Below are 20,844 nucleotides of genomic sequence, written 5' to 3' on the forward strand. Positions count from 1 at the left end.
TCTACGCAGTGAGTAGCTCAACTAAGTAGTGAGATAGCAACGAGTGAAAACAAACACTGGTCTCTTCACACGACATCACACTGTACAATAATGTCATCAGATAGCCTCTACGACTCCCTCACTCAGCCATTAGGGGAGACACCGGCGTTGCAGCAGGGCAACACTGTAAACTACATATAAACTACATGTCCCATGCTTACCCTCTTCCCTTGCGTGCGCATAACACGCCCTATCGACGTCATTGATAGAAGAGCCAATAGGAGACCCCTGAACTTGGAGTAACACGTCATTTTAGCAAAGTGCAAAGAGCCGGCTGGTAGGGAGCGATCCCCTCACTATCGTTTTTCTGTCCTGTACATCCGTCTGCTTTTACCTCCAAATGCTGTAATTTCTTTTGAACACAACAGACTCTTTTGCTCGTGTCTAGACTTGAGACCAACCTGATATAAAAAGGTAAGCACCCGACCTAACTTTGCTCGAAAGTAGGCCGCTTCCATTCAAAAACGGTACAGGAAGTGGGTTGATGCTACATTCCGTTAGCTAAACCAGCCAGACACACAACGAAGCGTTAGCTTTTAGGTGTTTGAGTGATAGATATTTGGCAACGACGGTTAACACCAACGTTTACTGTGGAATTGATGTGGTTTCTACGACACTATCGTTACTAGTAGACGCAGCGAAAACGCCGCTTGTTCATCTCGGAGCAGAAATGCTGTTCACGACAGTTAACGTGTCTTAACCTTCACTGGTGGGTTCATCAGTAATGATACGTGTCCTGTGCTATCTATTTAAAGCTAACCGTTGTAAACATCTTTCAAAAATAGTGAATATTTCTATGATTTAATAGAATTTCAAGGTTGCTTTTGTACTTTCCCCTCAGAGTAAACACCACAGAATCAACCCCACATCCCCTTTATCACATAAGGGCAATTTACTTTTCATTAGGTCAACAAGATTGTTGTCGATTTATCTCCTCGAGGTGATGTTGATTCTCCTCAGGTTGCTTGTTTTGTCTGACCAATAGTAAAAAAAAACAACCAAAATATTCAAGACAGACGTGCATAAGTAAGCAGCTAAACTGGAATTAAGGAATGCTTGTCATTGATGATTCATCAATATTAAATTGAGGATTATAATTGGTTCACAACGATATTTATTCTGAGCCATACGTAGTACACCGTTGTCTGGCCTAAGCTCATATTGTACGCTCTGAAATCTTATGCCCAGCTGACAACACAAGATTTTTTTTTTGTGTCATCTCATCAAATGCTCCTTGTAAACCTGCTGAAATACAGTTGCATTGCTCTGGAAATATGAAGTTCCTCAGATCGCGGTGAGAAACAGGCGGAAGTGCACCGTTGCCACAACAGGATCTAATGTGACACTTTGCCAAAGGTGTGACGTCTCACTGACCTAGGCAAACAAAGGTGTAACCTAAAAATACTACTTGGATTCCTCTACTGTTCCAAAACACGCTGTTCAGGTATGCTTAGGACAGGTGTGTGCGTCATGCCTTTGTATAGCTGCGTCTTATTTTAGCATGGGAGGGGAAAGGAGCACCTGTATAAAGAGCGGCTCTCTGCAGCCAGTGGAGAGCAGTAAACTTGTCTAGGCTGCCATTGTCGGAGCAACTATATCTACTGCTTCTATTGGACTTTAAATTCATCACCGTGATCTGTTGTGCTCCGTCTCTGCTGAAGCTCAGTGATGGCGTCCTACCAGGAGTTCATCCAACAGAACGAGGACAGGGATGGGGTGAGATTCAGCTGGAACCTCTGGCCCTCCAGCCGCCTGGAAGCCACCAGGCTAGTGGTCCCCGTCTCCTGTCTCTTCACACCGCTCAAGGAGAGGCCTGACCTTCCGCCGGTCCAGTACGAACCAGTTCTGTGCAGCCGGGCCAACTGTAAGGCAGTGCTCAACCCTCTATGGTGAGTTAAATGGGAAACAATGCCCCTGCTTACAGATGTGAACTTTTTCATGTTTGTTTTAACTGCAAGTTATCAAAAAAAAACAAGAATTTGAGTATTCAACCTTTTACTTTGACGTATTTTTTAGCCTTCTACTTTATACGGGAATTGTGTTCAACCGTCTGTGCAACTTTCTAGTGGCGACTGTGTTCTTGACATTTCTTCATTTTAGTGTTCCTCAAGTAAAATAAAATGGGTTGCAGGGATTTTGGTGCTTTGCATAAATAGCTTTGTCCTGCATCAGCAAATACTAGGTGTGGTACATAAGAGTTGCAAGTAGGCATATTTATTTATGTGTCACAGTTGCACTCCTGCCAAATGGGTGGATCCTTAACCCAATTGTTTCACTCACTCCTTCACAGTCAAGTTGACTTCAGAGCGAAAATATGGGCGTGCAACTTCTGCTTCCAGAGGAACCCCGTAAGTACTGACGTCCACAGCATACCTTAGTTTGATATTATGCAAGACCGATAATTTGTACTCGCTGCATTCCTTTATTGAGGTTGCTAATCTGGTTCTGTGTCTCTGCAGTTCCCTCCCTCTTACGCAGGCATATCAGACGTGAACCAGCCAGCGGAGCTCATGCCACAGTTTTCTACCATTGAGTACATAGTACAGGTAAATACTACATGCATGTCTGCACTCTGACCTCAGCCCTGTGCAAGGAGATTGTATGTACTCTGTTGTGTCCTAGTTGTGGGTCAGATAATCAATGTGTTCAGTGTCATCAAGGGGGGAAAAAAGGCCCTGTACTTAGCCACTGGGATCAACACTAATCAGGTGCAGCTAATATGGTACATTAGCAAAAGAGGTTTGTCATAATCATGTAGTGTTTTGACATTTTAAGTTATACAGTTATTGAAATAAACAAACATCCTTGACTTTGCAGCCAATGAGGGCCTGACTACTATTATTTACTATTAGCTAACAAGGGTGCCTTCATGGATAATGCATATATATGAGTGTCTCTGCTAGTGTAAATATGCAGAAACAAAATGTGTAACCTTCCCCTTTCTCACCTATTTACAGCGTGCACCCACAGCCCCTCTGATCTTCCTCTATGTGGTGGACACGTGTTTGGAGGAAGAGGACCTCCAGGCCCTCAAGGAGTCCCTTCAGATGTCACTCAGCCTGCTGCCACCCGACGCTCTGGTGGGCCTCATCACATTCGGACGCATGGTTCAGGTTCACGAGCTCAGCTGTGAGGGGATCGCCAAGAGCTACGTGTTCAGGGGCACCAAAGACCTCACCTCCAAACAAATCCAGGTTGGTGGCGCCAAAGGAATGAGGACTCTGAGATATGAGACAAATTAGGAGATTTATGTGTGAAAAAAAAGCCCAACTGTAATAATTGTTTTTCTTTCCTTTTTTTTTTGCTGTGTTTCAGGAATTGCTGGGTTTAACAAAGCCAGCAGCAGCAGGACAACAAGGTCGCCCTCTGGCACCTCAGGATGCTGCCGCTTCTTGCAGGTAAGGAGGAGCATTAACACTCGCCTCTGGGCTTAGCCAGTTAATGGTAGCCGTTTCCAAAAGTTAGGAAACACACCTCCCAGCTTTCCTTTGTCTAAGGTGTGCTTGTGTTCAAATACAGGTTCCTTCAGCCCGTGCACAAAGTGGATATGAATCTGACCGACTTGCTCGGTGAGCTTCAGAGAGACCCGTGGCCTGTCCCTCAGGGCAAACGGCCGCTGCGCTCAACCGGTGTTGCGCTGACTGTTGCTGTCGGCCTGCTGGAGGTAAAGTCTACACACACATGCAGAAGCTTAGATAATATTGTACACAAAGTTTGGATACTAATAAAACCGGACTATGAGTATCTTGCATGTGGTGGTTCAACACAATTTAAATCCAAATCCGAACCTTATTCTCTGGATACAAATGAATTATCAGTCCTGTAATGAGGCGCTTCACCGTCACCTGAACTTTGGCCTCTTCAACGTGACTGTGCCACATGTAACTGTTCAGCAAGGCACAGACTGCCTGATGACTATCTTCTGCAGGAACAGTACGTGAGCTTTGTCAGTTCAAAGGCTCGTTCCTTGTTTGCCTTCTGTCTTTTCCCTCCACCATTACTATCCTCTCTTCTCCTACAGCTAATCTGAGCGGTTATGCAACTGACGCAACAGATCGTTCCCCCGCTGTACTCCCCTTCAGCAGATAGGACACGAGGCCTGATTAGAATACATTTGGTTGTTTCAGGGACTCTAGAGTCACTGATTTGTCAAGAGGCATTTGACTTGATGAATAAGCCTTTTTGCATAAAAAGCAGAACTGCACAAAGTGGTTAGCATCCACCAGCATTGTGGGCTTATTTGTTTGATCGCGAGTACACTTTGTCCCTGTATAAATGAATCACTGTTTACGTAGAACTTAAAAGCTGATTTCAGTGGCTCTGTGACGATGTGGCATACTACCAAAGGTCTGTTTCTTTGCCAGACTCCTGGACTATGGACTTAGTTGGACGTGTTGGCTGTGAGGTCTGCCCTCTGAAAACCGATTCCCTAAAAGCACTCAGCAGACCTGTGATACTCTCTATACATACATTCAGCTAAAGATAGGGTTTGTGATCTTGAGTGCACTAGATTTTTGAAATAATCCAACCAACAAAATCATCCCAACTGTTTTCCAATGATAGCAACACTTGCTTCAAAAGTCTCTAAAAAGTTGGCAGCACTGACAGCCCGTCCCTCCAAAGCCACTCCCCCAAAATGACGATAACGAACGTAAACCACAAACATGGCTGTTGTTGCTACTCACAGCTGTCAAGCTAGCAGCTTGTTCAAGACTCTTTATCTCTTCATCCTCAGGGTACATTCCCCAACACAGGGGCTCGTGTGATGCTGTTCATCGGAGGGCCCCCCACCCAAGGCCCAGGCATGGTGGTGGGAGACGAGCTGAAGACCCCCATCCGCTCCTGGCATGACATCCAGAAAGACAACGCTCGCCATTTGAAGAAAGCCACCAAGGTGAGCCAGTGCATCAACCCTCTGCAAGTCTTGGCATTTGCAACAATACTTCTATTTAATGGAACTTTTCCTCTTACAATCTGTTGTTATAACTGACTTTTCCCCCAAATATGCAATAAAGTCAAATCCATTTACACAACGTATTTAGGGTATGTTCACTGACAATTTGTAATTTCATGTCTTTTTGTCTCCTTGTTTTTTGTATCACAGTACTATGAAGCCATGGCCAACCGCTCAGCAGTAAATGGCCACTGTATTGATATCTACGCCTGTGCCCTGGACCAGACGGGACTGCTGGAGATGAAGTGCTTGTCTAATTTTACCGGGTACGTCAGCACTTACTGTTTGATTGGTTGAGGGTGTGGGATTATATTAGTCTAACTGTTAAAGATGTGTAATTCTTTATTTCTTTTCCTTTTTTTCTTTTAATGCATAAATACCTTTTAGAATAGATTCTAAATAAATGTGTTCTGTTTTATTATCAGGGGCCACATTGTTATGGGAGACTCCTTCAACACCTCCCTGTTCAAGCAGACCTTCCAGAGAGTCTTCAGCAAAGACTTCAACGGAGACTTCCGCATGGCCTTCGGTGGAGTCCTAGAAGTCAAGGTAAAGAAGTGATTAAGTCGTCTGAGTCACAATGAATATCATTGTTGTGTCTCGTGTCAATCGCTCAAACGTTGTGATTCTTTTCAGAGCACAAAGTAGATCTGTACTTGTATACTTATGTCGTGTGTCTTTCTGTCTCTATAGACATCAAGGGAAGTGAAGGTTTGCGGGACCATTGGACCGTGTGTTTCACTCAACTCCAAGGGCCCGTGTGTTTCAGAGACTGTGAGTCGCTGCCCAGCAGTCAAATTTCTTCCTTCACACAATTGTATTGTAGTGTGAGAGCTGTTGTTTACAGGCATCCACAACAATATGTTCTCTGTCCTGTGTAGGAGATGGGTATCGGTGGCACGAACCAATGGAAAGTGTGCGGTCTCAACCCCTCCACCACTTTGGGCATTTATTTTGAAGTGGTGAATCAGGTAAAAAAAAAAAAAAACTTGAACCTTATCTTGTGAGCTCTGATGGGATTACTGTAGGCGGATTAAAGTACTCTCGCTAATCGTATCAAACAAGTGAATAATTGTGTTGGGATGAAGGCTTTGTTTAGTGAAACAAGGACTTCTTTTTGTGTCGTTTTCCTCTTGGTAGAAGACCATTTGTTCGGCTCATTCAAAGAGAGAAGTGATCGACAATAGTAGTCTGACTGTCTCTTCTGTTTTGCGTGTAGCACAATGCACCAGTCCCCCAAGGTGGCCGAGGGGCGGTCCAGTTTGTCACCCAGTACCAGCACTCTAACACACAAAGGAGGATACGGGTCACTACCATCGCAAGGAAGTAAGACACCATACACCTCTACTTCCCTCCATGTCAACCTGGAACATCATTATTATTATTATTATTATTATTATTAACAAGCTAGCTTATTTTGCAGCAAAGACTGTCCAATGAATATTCACTTCACGCACCTAGAATCAGTTTATTGCCAAGTATGTTACACATGCAAGGAATTTGGCGCAGCAGTAAAACACAGTGACGTATTTTTAAATGGAAAATTGACAGGTGTTGGCGATATAATGAAGCCTTCAGAAACCTGTTTGTATGTGCGTCATTCACATCACACCCGTGCTCACCTGCACCTTTCTTTCTGTCCCCACCTAAGCTGGGCAGATGCACAGTCCCAAATTCAGCACATCGAGTCGTCGTTCGACCAGGAGGTGGCCGCAGTGCTCATGGCTCGCCTGGGAGTCTTCAGAGCGGAGTCGGAGGAGGGACCAGATGTCCTGCGCTGGCTCGACAGGCAGCTCATCCGCCTGGTGAGTGCCGCTCCCACGCCTCCCTACCTGCACATTGTGATGAGAACAATGCATAGTTTGGATTGTGTGATATAAAGCCAATCCGTATTTGCTTACGTATGATGTGCCAGGTTGTGTACGGTTTGTGTTCATTGTTTGAACGGTGTTTTGTCTCCCTTGGTTTCAGTGTCAGAAGTTCGGCCAGTTCAACAAAGATGATCCGACATCCTTCAAACTGTCTGAGTCTCTGTCCCTCTACCCACAGGTGAACTTATAATAATTACTAAATAGAATCTTTCCCAATCATTATAGAGCTGATTAAAATATGACTTGATCAATCCTAATTATAATATAAATGTAATTGACTAGCGTTAGGACATTCAAAAAAACTAACTTTTTCCTCTCTTCCACCTGCAGTTTATGTTCCACCTGCGGCGGTCGCCCTTCCTGCAGGTGTTCAACAACAGCCCCGATGAGTCGTCCTATTACAGGCACCACTTTGTCAGGCAGGACCTGACCCAGTCCCTGATCATGATCCAGCCCATCCTCTACTCATACTCCTTCCATGGACCACCAGAGGTCAGCCTCACCCCCTCCACACCATCATTATTATTATCATTATTATTATAATCAGCGTTAGAGGAGCATCAGGACTTTCATAAGAAATGTGTGTCAGTTATGTGGTGCTTGAGTTGTTCCAAACGGTGTTTTTCCTTCACAGCCCGTCCTCCTGGACAGCAGCAGTATCCTGCCAGATCGAATCCTGCTGATGGACACTTTCTTCCAGCTGGTTATTTACCATGGCGAGGTGAGACAGTTATATCCATTTAGATCTCCAGCAGGGCGACGTTTGATTTATCCCCTTTTAGTTCCAAAAAATCTCCACCTGTCTGTCATTTCTTGAATTTCTTTCTAAAGGATAACGACACATTAGCTGATACAGAAGGCTGTTTCTTAATGCTGTCAATGTCCTTTTTTTTAAAATTTCCAGACCATAGCCCAGTGGCGTAAGGCCGGCTACCAGGAAATGGCCGAGTACGAGAACTTCAAACAGCTGCTGCTGGCTCCACTGGACGATGCCCAGGAGATCCTGCAGACGCGCTTCCCCATGCCGCGCTACGTCGACACAGAGCACGGAGGCTCCCAGGCTCGCTTCCTGCTCTCTAAGGTCAACCCATCGCAGACCCACAATAACCTCTACGCCTGGGGACAGGTACGGCATTATAAGCTACAACTCAATGCTTCAGAAAAAGATTGCTTTTAGAGGTCAACAACATTTTGGGCAGACCATCTAAAGATGTCAGTGGATTTTCACTCATTCGTCTCGCTCCTCATGCAGCTTCAGTGGACTCAAGTTGTTTACAACCTCCTACAGCGCTTTCATAACACATCAGTATAAAACTACAATTTATGCAAGTTTCCAAAATTTCTCATTTACTTCTGGCCTCCAAATGAAGACTTTAAAACACCAGGATTGTCTGTACCCCTGGGGGGAAATTTAAAGTCAAACTGTCGGAAAATCCAGGTCTTATATTTGCTAACCTCTGAATTTAGATTGAAAGCCGAAAATAGCATCAATCTTTTTATTGCCCAAGATAAGAGCTATACCCCGCTGTTTATAAACAATGTGAATACCTCTACAGCGGCCCGAGAATGAGGTTATGAAGAGAACAAGGCCCTGCATAAGCCAATCTTAGTGATAAACCAGTTTTGCTCTACTAAAGTGATCATGGGATCAGAGTTATGTGATGAAAAGATCTGTCCGCAAAGTGCATAAATCACTCAGCCTCTGTTTGTGTCCCATTTGCTTCCTGTGCATCTGTAGGAGACGGGCGCCCCGATCCTCACCGATGACGTCAGCCTGCAGGTCTTCATGGACCACTTGAAGAAGCTGGCTGTTTCCAGCTCTACGTAGACGTCTCTATTCCACCACAAAGAGATCGGACATTCACTTTACGACATCGGGATCCATTAACATTTATTTCCCCTGTTTTTTTAAATGAGCCAAACCCAGAAAGTCCACTGTATGTGCGTGCTTGATTGTGTCCTTTCTGGAGTCATGTGTGACATATCCATGCTACAAAATGAACAGAAAAAAAGGGGGGAAACAACACATTCCTAATATGAAGAAGAAGTGATATTTCTACTCATTTTCATTAACTTGTTATTTATAAGAAACTGCTCCAGTACTCAAGACTGTCCTCATGTAAGCAATATCAAATACTCTCTCTTTTATATTTGATATTACAGAATAATTAGACTAATGATAAGTTCTTTTGTTTTATTTGTGTTTGTTTGTCCTATAAATATACGTCTACTGCATCAGAATTGGTTAAATGTGCTGTCCAAATAGGATGCTTGTATGTGTCTGCTTTGTCTATAGCTAAAGATAACATTTTCTCATGAATAAATTCTTCACACTGATGGCTTGTTATATAGAGTTTGACATATAGATTTAAAATCCTACGTGGATTATACCTGTGTTTTCCAAGAAAATTCCCTCCGAATAATAAGGATTAATGTTCTGAGGAATTGTAGTCAATCACATCAACCCAACTGAGACCGACTCCGTTTCCAATGACGAACATTGAGATTTATTTTTTACTTTATAAGGCACTCTATAGTTTAGTCCTCTCATCACCATCTGGTATTTTGCACCCGGTGATTGCCCAAGTGTCTTCCTAATCAAACTTCAATATACTGTAAGTCTGTATAAAAGGGACAGTTGTTTGGTTTAGATCCTGTCTGGATTCCTAATGCTATCCCTATAAAGCCCTGTCGGCAGGAAACAGATTCTGTCTGTGTCGTCTGTCCTTGCTCCGGCATGCGCCGCCGCCTGTTCACGAAGCATTTTCCCCGGGTTAGAAACGTAGGAACTGAGCTAACCAGAGATGCTCAGTTCATACACCAGGCATCTGTTTGTTGACGTGCAGCAGAAGGAAAGGCCTTGCTCTTGCAGGTCAAGGATTGCAGATTTGCACGCAGCATGTTGCTACAATAGTAGATGGCACGGCACTCTCTCTCAACAATTGTCTTTTTTCTTTTTTAAATTTATTGCTACTGTACATAATGCCTGCACGGCACGCAATCCCAATCATAAAACCACTTGCACACACCATCTACTGTTACTAAGCTGATTTCAGAGCACCCAGACAGTATGATTTCGAGGATCAGTGAACGGCAGATTATGAAGACTAATCCTTAGGGGCTATCTGTTTAGAGGCAAATTCTACTCTTAGCAGCTTTAAGCGGAAGTTGCCACTGAAATACAAATGAAGTCTGTGTCTATCAAGAGCTTAGGCCTTATAATGTTGAACTCTGAAATCACATATGCTCCAAAGGTATTCAAGGCCAAGTAAAAAGAGATGCAATGCAACGGCTCTTAATCTCTTGACATAGAGACTGCTGCACAATGCCAAAAGCTCCTTTTAGGTCTGTGCATTTTTCAGTTGAGGTTGGTGCAGCTGCGTGAGATGTGACGCCATACGTGGATATGAAATGATCTCATAAAGGGAAAGCAATCATGTCTTCATTTGAATCTGTGTGTCTATACTCGTGTCCGTCTTCAACCATGCGATGGAATGCGGCTGTGCTTGTTCGATGACGTTCAGAGGAACAAAAGAACATTAATTTAAGATTTTTTTCATTTTTTTCCAACAGTGATCATTTATGATGCTCATGTCCGTGTGATTCCCAGGCTTAGGCAAAGCTGTGAGGAAATGTGTTGTCTTATTATCTCCTATCAAATCCTAACGGATCAGTTCTAGTCCAGCAGCCAGAGCAATCCATTCTGCTTTCTGTCCCAGAGAACTTATGTAAGGTTTCTATATGGAATATGTCATAGCACGATTATATAACTATGATCCACAATGCTGTAGTCACATGACGCCTACCATAAATAATATAGTTCTGCTCCTTTGCTGTTCAGATTAAATGAGCTTAAACTTGAGTCTGAATGTATATTAATATTGTATTTGAGTATATTTTTGGCTGTGAGAAAAAGCTCACAGCCACAGCTGTATGTGCTAATAGTCACCTAGGTGTGAAATAACACTCCAAAGGAACATCCCTTTTAAGAGTAGCAGTAATAGTCATCTTTATATTGCAGATTTCATCAAATTTAATGTAGAGGAACAGAAGCATGGAGAGAAAAGTCACGAGTAGTAACTTTTTAAACAGAATAGAACAGCCTATGGCCCACTAATGAAAGTATTGCCATATTTACAGTATTACCAACTGCATTACAGTTTTTCTCCATCATTTACACAGAAAAAAAAATTGAACTATGCACACATTTCTGAAAGAAATGACATGTTAGTATGGATTTTTGGACACAGTCCAAGACTCCAGACTGCTAAACTCCATTGTGTTCATTCAAATAGAAATTCTAAATCAACCAGGATTGAAATGTTGAGGATTAACACTTTAAAACAAGATCTGTAACCTTTTCTGAACAGCAGCTGTGGTCACAATGTGAACACAGCATATATGCCATATACATGTTGAGAATGTATGTAGCATTAAAGTGAGCTGTTGAACCCAACAGCTAAGGCAACCTCAAGATTAAATACAGCACAGATTATCCGAGTTAGAATCAAACATATATGGATGACGGGGAATGCAACGAGTAACATTAGCAGAAGCTTGCCAAGTCAGCAGACTGACTCACTAATGTCAGTTGCACACCAATGTCTATCTAAAGTTTGCTAACATTAGCTAATATTAGCTTTAGACTTTCAATGAAATATTGTTTTGGTCACTTACGGCAGGAGGCAAGGTGATAATATGTCGGTGTTGTGCTGACAAGTTTGCCACATCAACTTTAGTTGCTTAGTTGCACATCTCGCCAAAAATATAACAAAGGATGTCGAAATAAAATTCTGTATCAAAAATGAACCCCAGATTCTTGGACAGAGCTGGATCCAAAGTGGTCAATAGCTGTGCTAGAGAGCCTGAAGCTGGGAAACAATATCATCATGATCCTGCATAATGCAGCACTGTACAGTCGGATGATCTAATGACTAAAGGTGTACCAAGATTTCAGACACACACACACACTTCAGATTCACACAAATAGTCCTATAATTCCTATAACATCTATCTTCATGTAGTGTGTGCTGTGTACATCACTGCCTCTTCTGACACGTGCCAAACTCGTTTATTATTCTCCTAAAGGCTTTGGTGGACGTGTCAGATGACATTCATTCCCACAATGAGGACTTGAACTGTTGTGTTAACTTGAGAGCAGGGATTAACTTCAAATTATCGCCAGCCTCGTGAAAGTCTTCCAATGTGCTGCTGATATTCAATAAGACCGTTGGCACACTGGTGGCAACAAAAGCTGGGTGATTTCAGGACACGGGGCGCTCGTTGATGCTGTGAGACGTGTAGACGGACGGGATCACTCGCACGGAGTGGGACCAAAGCAGTTCATCGAATTGCATTTCTTATTTGTATGCCTATAAACCTGTACGATAAAGAGCCAAGTGTTTTTTGAAGTGGAAGATTTAATCCTGTGCAAATGCAGCAGTAAATGTGCCACTTGCCCCTTGATAACCTTTATGTTCAAGCTCACGCCAAGGTGGTATAATACGGACAGTATCCCCAGCAGCTTGTTTAATAGTGGGTACTTAGGGCGCGTTGGTGACCTGATTTGTCCGTTTTCAGAGTCATGTTGAAGTGCGGCTTAGCCTCCGGGTGGCTGAACATGGGGGCACGCTGCTGAGGTGACAGAGATATCAGGCCTATCTGGCCTCATTTACTCTGGGGTTGTAAGGACTGTTTGCACGGAGGCTCAAACGACTGGTATTTTTAGCTCGTTCTCACACAGAAGAATCACTGTACTCGTGGGTAACGTCTTCCAAATGCCAACATTTGTGTTGACTCTGCCAATTGGACACATCAAGTTTCCTCTCACATGCAGTAGCTACTCTGCGGCGGAAACTCCCCAAATGTTTTGTTTTAATAACGCTGGCGATGTCATCAGGGTTATCATGAATTGTGCTTCTTCAGGGTAAAGGATGTGGGTATTTAGGAGGCAGGGATGGTCGAATTAAAGATGCCATTTAGTTACTCTTTTAGCTATTGTAGAATCCAACTGACTTGACATGTCCAGCAAAAGGGACTTAAAGTCTGTCTTGCCAATGCTGCTTCCTTTCTTTGTAATATTTAGTCTCTTATGGCCCCCAACTTGGTGATTTTTTTTTTCTTCTAAATGTACCACTATTGCTGGAGTAGCCCTTAATCCTCTTCCTCCTGCAGTTTTCTCTAATTCTGAAATTTGGAGTGAAATATGTCTGCTAGTACTTATAGGTTGATACATTGTGAGGAGGAGATACATCCTATTAACAGAGAGAGAGAGAGAGAGAGAGAGAGAGAGAGAGAGAGAGAGAGAGAGAGAGAGAGAGAGAGAGAGCATCTGCATCATCAGAAAATCCCACACTTGATGCAAGCAAGCGTCAAATCCTTTGACAACGTGACACCCTATAGGCTGAACCCTCGTGGGGCATCGCGCGTGGAAGAGAAAAATAAAGTCTTAATATGTGACACTCGGACACACGGCTGAGCTCAGAGTGGGGATGCTGTCGGTATCCTCATCATCAATGGAGATGTCCGGTAACCGTGGAGCGCCAAATGGGACCGTTACCTCCACCAGGTGCGTTTGGAAATTAACCGGGACTCGAGCATCTTCTCCACTTGGCTCGCACCCATGAACTTTTTGGTCCTCCGCGCGCCGCTGAATCCTTCTCACGGACAATGAAGACCACTCGCAAATGCAGGAGCCTTTTGTCGGTTACCTTGAACTTCTTTGCCATCTTCTTCTCAACGACCGCGTTCATAACGACCTACTGGTGCGTGGGGACCCAGAGAGTCCCCAAGCCGGAGTGCAGCAAGCTGCGGACGCACCAGTGTATTGACTACGGAGTGAACGAGACAGACCCGAACAAAGTGGTGTACAGCTGGGAGACCGGGGACGACCGGTTCCTGTTCCGACAGTTCCACACCGGCATCTGGTTCTCATGTGAGGAAAACATCCACGATGAAAGTAAGAGGAGAAGGTGTGTGTGTGTGTGTGTGTGTGTGGCCCCTGGACTAAAGTTGTATAGCTTTACTTTATGCCTCACCGTGGGACAAAGTTAATTTGATGCTCACTGCTTGTGTCCAAAGTGTAATTATTTATGATGAGATGTTGCATGTGATCGCAGGGATATGTCCAGGAAATCATTTCTGATGAGGAAATGAGGAAAAAAGCTTTGATGTAGAAAAAAAAGTCATTTTTTATTTGTATCACTGTTTCAAACAATTTTAATACGCCTATATTTTTATTGATAAAAAATGATTTTAAAAACTATGCAAAACATCTAATTGGGGCTATCGTAACAATTTTGTTCTACTTTTCACTATCTCTTGTTTTAATTGTAGCAGAATAGATCATCATTGTCGTCACTTAACCAGACATGAGGCTATTGTCTCAGCCTACATAACCAGTGACTCACCAATCCCACTTTAAAACACAATCCCACATAAACAAATGTCCACCGTGGAAACTCATTTCAGTCATTTTATCTCCTTCATTTGTCCTAATGGAGCTCTCAGTTCAAATGGAGATTAGTCGCTCTCTTTAATTTATTCCCTCTCATGACAATTGCGGGATAATCGCCTTCCATTTATATCAGTGTGCTCCTCAAATTGCAGGGATCTAGTGAGATCTGTTTTTATCTGGCATGGAATGCAGAGCAGCAGCAGTGGGAGCTTCAGTTTAAAGTTTAAAAGGGGAGAAGAAGGACACTCACACACATCCAGTTTTCTACTCTGGGGCCTTAAGTGGGTGACTGGATAGGGGCACAATTGTGATTGCTTCACAGCCTAAGCCAAAGGGAAGAGAAAAACTGTGAGTGGTATCTGGTAGAGCTTAATTTCTTCACAGGAAAAGTAATTTGGTAATTTAATAACAAAGGGCTCAAGGGGGGGGGGGGGGGGGGGGGGGGGGGGGGGGGGGGGGGGAATGAGTTGCCAAGGTGTCGTGCGTCAGAAAGGGTGAAAGTTCTAGTCAAAGTTGGGATCAGGGTAGATTAGTCCTCTCTGGTTAGTTCACTGCAACTTGATTAGGACTTGTCCCCGCATCCATCTTCAAACTCAGTCCAACACCACTGAGCTTATAACTGTGATAATGTGTTAATAATTAATAATTCATACGTTTATGATGCTTAAGACGAGAAATGAACCGCACGTTGAGATTGCTTCAGAGGGAATTCCTAGCACATGCCCATCTCATCAAGTGTCTGTGCGTTGAGGAGGAGGAGGAGGAGGAGGAGGAGGAGGAGGAGGAGGAGGAGGAGGAGGGGGGGGGGGGCTGAGACAGCTTGAGTTAATAAGGATTATGTAACGGGGCCTTGATGAGTTTTTCCTCAAAACAGCTGTTGCCACCCTCCTTCTACCTGATTAAAGTGTTCAACTTACAACAAATCCAGCGACATGCTCTGCTCAACAGATGACAGAAGGAAAACATTACATCTGCAGGACTGTGTTTGGGTTAAGGGTTATTTATTTTTCTTCATTCCGTTTGTTAAATTCACACGGCCTCTCATTACGTCTCCAAGTGTGTTTACGGTTTGACAGGTGTAATTAAACTTAGAAATACAGGATGATATCTCTATTCTGTTCTATCATTGTAATTCTTTGCAAAGTACCTGTTATTCAATAGAACAGGATCCAGATGTTAAGCAGCGTTGCCAACACAGCAGCTGGTGACACTGAATCAGAAGCCCAAAAAGCTGCATTTCTGACATATGCCTCTTATTCAACATTCTGTTTATTCATTTTGGAACGTACAAACTCTGAATCTGCTGTTGCTGTGTGGTCATCGGGCAGGAGGTCATAAGCCGATCCAGCAAAACACACCTGGACAGACATTGGGAATTAAACACATGTTAGGGCTTGGATTTAGGCCTGTATCAGTTCAGTACTAAGAGCATTTATTTATTCCGTTTTGTTTAATCCTAAACCGCTCTTCTCTGACCTTTTCAACAACTCGCATGTCCTTCGAACTCCTCCACAAACACATGACTCACTTATTTCTGAACTGCCACGGAGTGAATTCAACATAAAGTATTGGCTAAAGAGTCCACCGATACCGTGCTGCGCTAAGTCATGACGATATCTTTCTGCTGCAGGTGAGATGTGCAGAAGCTTCATCGACTTGGCCCCGCCGTCAGAGAAAGGTGAGTGTCCTCTGCTCAGCATGATCAAAAGTTCTCCAACAATCCGACGAGGACACTTGTGAAACAGTTACTAATCTGTTCAGTGGAGTGTTTGAATGCTGCTTGACTAAGGTTAGGAAGGTTTATTGTATCGGCCCTCACTCACCGATCCTCCAATGTGCAAAGAAGTGGAATGGCTGGAAGCACATCTCTGCCTTTCCAAAGAAATGTGTCATGTTTGTGAAACCCCCTCCGAAATCTTTTAGATGATTAGATGATGACAGTACAGTGACTGCCCAAAGGCAAGGTGCATAATAAACAAGATTGTGGGCATTTCAATTGTCTCTGAGAAGCTCTCTCAACAGCTCTCAACGTTCAATAAGCACCTAACTTTAATTTTGGGTATTGGCCGTTTAATATGAAACCACAGAGCCACAAATAAAGCCACACACATTCGATGTTCACGTTTAGGATTTTCAGCTGTGTCGACGCTGTCGTTTTTAAAAGGAAATACTCATTTCCTGTCTCGCTGTGAGACGATTCAATGGGATCAAAGACGAGACGGAGACTGCAATGGAGATGCGATTAGGCTCGGCTTGATTCATTGGAAAGCTGAGTAAGATGTGGAGTAGATTTGAGAGCTCTGACATCAGCTGAAATTCAGCATCGTAGCACTCAGACATGTAACATCAGCCCCTATTTGCTGCCAGAGGAAACACTGAAATGTTGGAATAGATATAAGTCCTCCAAAACAAGACCGATATTTAAATAACAAAAGAATAATTCACAGTTCGGTATAATTAAACAGCAGTACATTTAAAAGGACTTGTCAACTACCATCTGTACTATGGATGTATTGTAACATACTGTAAATGTACTGTACATGATATGATATGTCATGTGAATATTTGACGTTGTCATAATCAAATGGGCCCTTTTTGCAGGCATGCTGTGGCTGTCGCTGGTTTCTGAGATGCTGTACATTGTTCTGCTGGTGGTGGGCTTCAGCCTCATGTGCTTAGACCTGGTCCACTCCAGCAACGTCATCGATGGACTCAAGCTCAACGCCTTCGCCGCTGTCTTCACTGTGCTCTCAGGTATAGCCACATTTGATGTGTTATCAACTGAGAGGCTGTGACTGCTTGTTTTTATGGTGATGCGCTTTACATTTTAGTGTTTGTGATTCCTGTTTACGCAACTTGATAAAAGACATGCACAACTTATCATATCCTATCTTGGTAAACATGATAAACTATTTGGATGGGGATTTAAGGCTATCAAAATTGGCACGTCCTTATTTTGTTTACATGCGTGCGTATTTGTGCGTACATGAAAAGGCTTTACTCTCAGTCTGTAGAAACAAATCATCTTATTGCTGAAGAGTTCTTTGTGTATATCTTGTATTTGAACCACAAGCCACGCAGCCATCTAACCATCTACATATTGTATGCATTATTTCAGGTCTTCTTGGCATGGTGGCTCATATGATGTACTCACAGGTCTTCCAGGTCACTGTCATTCTCGGTCCACCTGATTGGAGGCCCTACAACTGGGACTACGGCTGGTCCTTCTGGTATGACTGGTAGTTTACCAATACCACGTGAAGCACTGCTATATAAATACAGTTCAGTTGACTCACCCGTTGATGAGGGATTCCATTCTGCCTGTAGCAGCCCCAAATAGTGGGTTGTAGCTCTGCTCTCACCCCAGCATCACTGTCTCTAATGAAAACAGCCCAAAGCTCTCATGTTATGACAGGATTAGGCTTTGGTGTCCAAAGCCCCAATGCAGGCGTAATTGGAATTGCATAAGGGGATGATATTTCACTCCTTTACAATATGCACAGGATGCTGAAAATGTGCTTTAGAGGCTAAACAATACTTGACCTTTTGTGGGATTTAACCAACCCGCATGAAAAGTACATGAGACGATGATTGTCTGATCTCCCGTGTGGGCCGGCATGCTTGAGGGGAGCAGAAGGACTTTGAAGTGATTCATACAAATCTCCACAAACGAAAAATATTGAGGGGTAAAAAAAAAGTCCAAATGCAATTTGAATTGTGTCCCTACATGGTGCTCACCCATTTTTCATCAAATGCTGAATTACAAAGTGAATTTATTTTTGTTCTGTTTTCTATCAGCATGGCCTGGGCGTCCTTCACCTGCTGCATGGGCGCATCAGTCACCACACTCAACTCCTACACAAAGACCGTCATCGAGTTCAGGCACAAACGCAAGACCTTCGAACAAAGCATACGCGAGGAGCACGCGCGGGAGGCTTTCGGATATTTACGGGAATGCTCCCTGCACTCCATCTCCAAATCTGTGGAGGTTTATCCCAGCCAGAGCCTGAAAAGTGGCAGGAAAACTCTCACACCTGCTGACTCTCTGGACCTGAGTGACATTGCAACATCTTTAGGGGAAGAGCAGTGCTGAACATGACGGGGCAGTTAGGTGGTGGCATCGCTCTCGGTGTGTGGCAACTTGATGGATGGGAGCACTGTTGTCCATATGTGGTCGGCATTCAGTTTGGGACGAACAGCTGGACAGGATTTCAGGGATGCATCATTAGCTCCTCCTGATTCACTGCCTTAATCGTGGGTCAAACCAGCTTCAACTGAAAAAAGTGGACATGAGCTAACCTCACAGATGAAGGTGTTGTCACTGTTTGTGTAACCTACCACAATGTAGAATTAAAAGAAAATGTGAAGTATACCCATAGAAATAGAGTGAGGGCCTCTCAGATGCTAATAGCCTTATTAAAGTTACTGTGAGGAACTTTTAACTGGTTATGAATTTAATCTATATGACTTTCTGTGACTGAACAAGACCGTCAGCGAGAAGATTGGCTAATTCTATATAGTTATTCTTGATCTTAAATCGGTGCCACCGTGTCGGATTTTGTGCAAAATCAGATTAAAATATGTCGGTTCAGCAGAAACTCCTCCGGCAGCAACCAGCCCGCCACGGACAGACCCAGATCCGGCTTTGCTGACGCTTTTCGACCTGCAGTCTGAAGCTCCGTTGGGAGGAAGACAGCTCAGCACCCGACCGTCGCGTCTCCTCCTCCTGCCAGCAGCACAGCACAGCCTCGCCTCGCTGCTCCACCGGTCCCGCTGGGAGCCAACACCGACACCACGCTGCTGGAGACCCAGGCGCTGCAGGAAAGGGAGTATGAGGAGAACCAAGGACTGACTGTCAGACCCCTGCTGCAGTAAAATGAGAGGTTTGGTAAATGGACTCTGGTACTCAGAAACACTACCACTCTTGTCAACAGGGCCCACCAAAATCAAAACAAAATGAAAGTTCCTTGTTGTAGCTTTAAACATGTTTCAGTCAATCAATAAATCAATGCAAAGACACTGGTTACTGGTTTTCATTCATTGTGAAATAAAGCCACAAACAAATATTGCAAATGATGTGCCTACATATATACATTGTAAACAAGTATCTTTGTACACAGAATGTGGAAAGTTGTGTATCATTTTTCTTTTCTGTTACTTTTATTGTAGTTGTATATTCAGCCCAAACGAGCATTTGCAACATCCTACTGCATCAGGAAAAACTACAGAGAAACTTATCTCATAGACCTTTGCAGTATTTTTAAGTTCATATGAACACTTTTGATCAGTCAATATTATCACATATGTTTCAGTGCAGTATGTAATTTAATTTGATGTTTCTGCTTTGACTGAAGTAAAATATATACTCAATGCTGTGGAAATGTCTCTTGTCATTGTTTTTAAAATATGCTGGAAATGAAAGTCCCCCTCCAAAAATGTGTGTTCAGTTATTGCTACTTCCAGGGCGTAGAGGTCATCTTTTTAACAAGGCAATTAAATGTTTTGTGGAAAACCCAAATCGGGTACACATTTTTATTCAAAGCAGAGTATTTTTTATAGTTCTTAAAACATGTCTGGAGGGGATCTTTAATGTAACTTTGGAATCACTGGCTGAGATCAAAGTTTGAGAAGACAGATGTGTGATAATACCTAAAACTCAATGGCTAATCTGTGGCATTGCATACGTAATCCCTATAGAGGGCAGTGTTGTCTTAACAGACTGTTTGCAAAGTTACATTTCACTCACTTTCTACTGGTGACTATTCTTTGACCTGAAACTGGATTGTTTAGGCATTTCTTACAATATAATGTAATGCGAGGGTGTATGAAAGTTGCCTTCTTTCTTTTCACTCGATATTACCAGAGCCGTTGTGTTTTTATTCATTAAGGTGTGTAAATGACAGGAGGTATAGTTGGTTTTAAGGGTTCATTGGATGTTTAGTTGTTGTTCTGCGTGGTATGTTGCGGTAGATCAGCAGCTCAGCAGCTCAATCAAGAAGAGTGTTAACAGGTTTGCCTCATTATGTCTTCCTATCAGGAGGGGCTGGGTGCTGGTAAGGTGTGGGAGTATGGATGAGGTAGTTCTAAATGACATTCTGTTGTATTTGGGGCGCTCATTGGTGTGTAATCAGTGCCCATATATGAACTGTGACGTCAGCAGTAACTCAAGAATCTTGTATGAATGGTAATTTCATTATTCTGTGTGCATTTCGATGCTTGCTCGGTTGAGCTCACTCTATACTTGCGGACCTGGGCAGGTGGGTTCTTGTGAGGTGAGGCCGAGATGGTGAAATTCCATTTACTGGATCAAGGGGAGAGAAGAGTTGGCAGCGAGCAGCTCTCTTTTGTTTGGTGTTGTTTTTCTTTAGTTGTATTGAAATAAGTTGTTTAAGCCCTTTGTTCCAGTCAACTTTAAGTTGATAAAGTTTTTTCAGTGCCAAACCCTCTCACCATGCCCTTCATATTGGATGGTGGCACTACAAAAGGACGGTGACAAATACATTTTTGACTTTCTTTTATTAAGT

The 20,844-nt window shown here is 43.3% G+C and overlaps 2 protein-coding genes across 2 annotated transcripts; both read left to right on the top strand.

Annotated features, from left to right (window-relative positions):
- The first annotated feature begins 306 nt into the window (after positions 1-306).
- sec23b (SEC23 homolog B, coat complex II component) lies at positions 307-9,201 on the top strand. The gene is made up of 19 exons (XM_079159382.1): positions 307-453; positions 1,701-1,928; positions 2,330-2,387; positions 2,499-2,585; positions 2,997-3,233; positions 3,355-3,437; positions 3,559-3,703; positions 4,775-4,933; positions 5,144-5,259; positions 5,419-5,542; positions 5,687-5,767; positions 5,875-5,964; positions 6,213-6,319; positions 6,645-6,798; positions 6,965-7,042; positions 7,195-7,356; positions 7,499-7,585; positions 7,769-7,990; positions 8,603-9,201. The coding sequence occupies exons 2-19, from the start codon at positions 1,708-1,710 to the stop codon at positions 8,690-8,692; spliced, it is 2,301 nt and encodes a 766-aa protein (XP_079015508.1). The 5' UTR covers positions 307-453; positions 1,701-1,707; the 3' UTR covers positions 8,693-9,201.
- Positions 9,202-13,533: 4,332 nt separating this feature from the next.
- Positions 13,534-18,413, top strand: LOC306696049 (germ cell-specific gene 1-like protein; the record flags this gene model as incomplete). The annotated part of the gene is made up of 5 exons (XM_079159537.1): positions 13,534-13,822; positions 15,951-15,998; positions 16,922-17,074; positions 17,439-17,550; positions 18,119-18,413. The coding sequence occupies 5 exons, from the start codon at positions 13,534-13,536 to the stop codon at positions 18,411-18,413; spliced, it is 897 nt and encodes a 298-aa protein (XP_079015663.1).
- Positions 18,414-20,844: the final 2,431 nt, after the last annotated feature.

The sequence above is a fragment of the Pholis gunnellus genome, assembly GCF_910591455.1.
Source record: "Pholis gunnellus genome assembly, chromosome: 5".
NCBI lineage: Eukaryota > Metazoa > Chordata > Actinopteri > Perciformes > Pholidae > Pholis > Pholis gunnellus.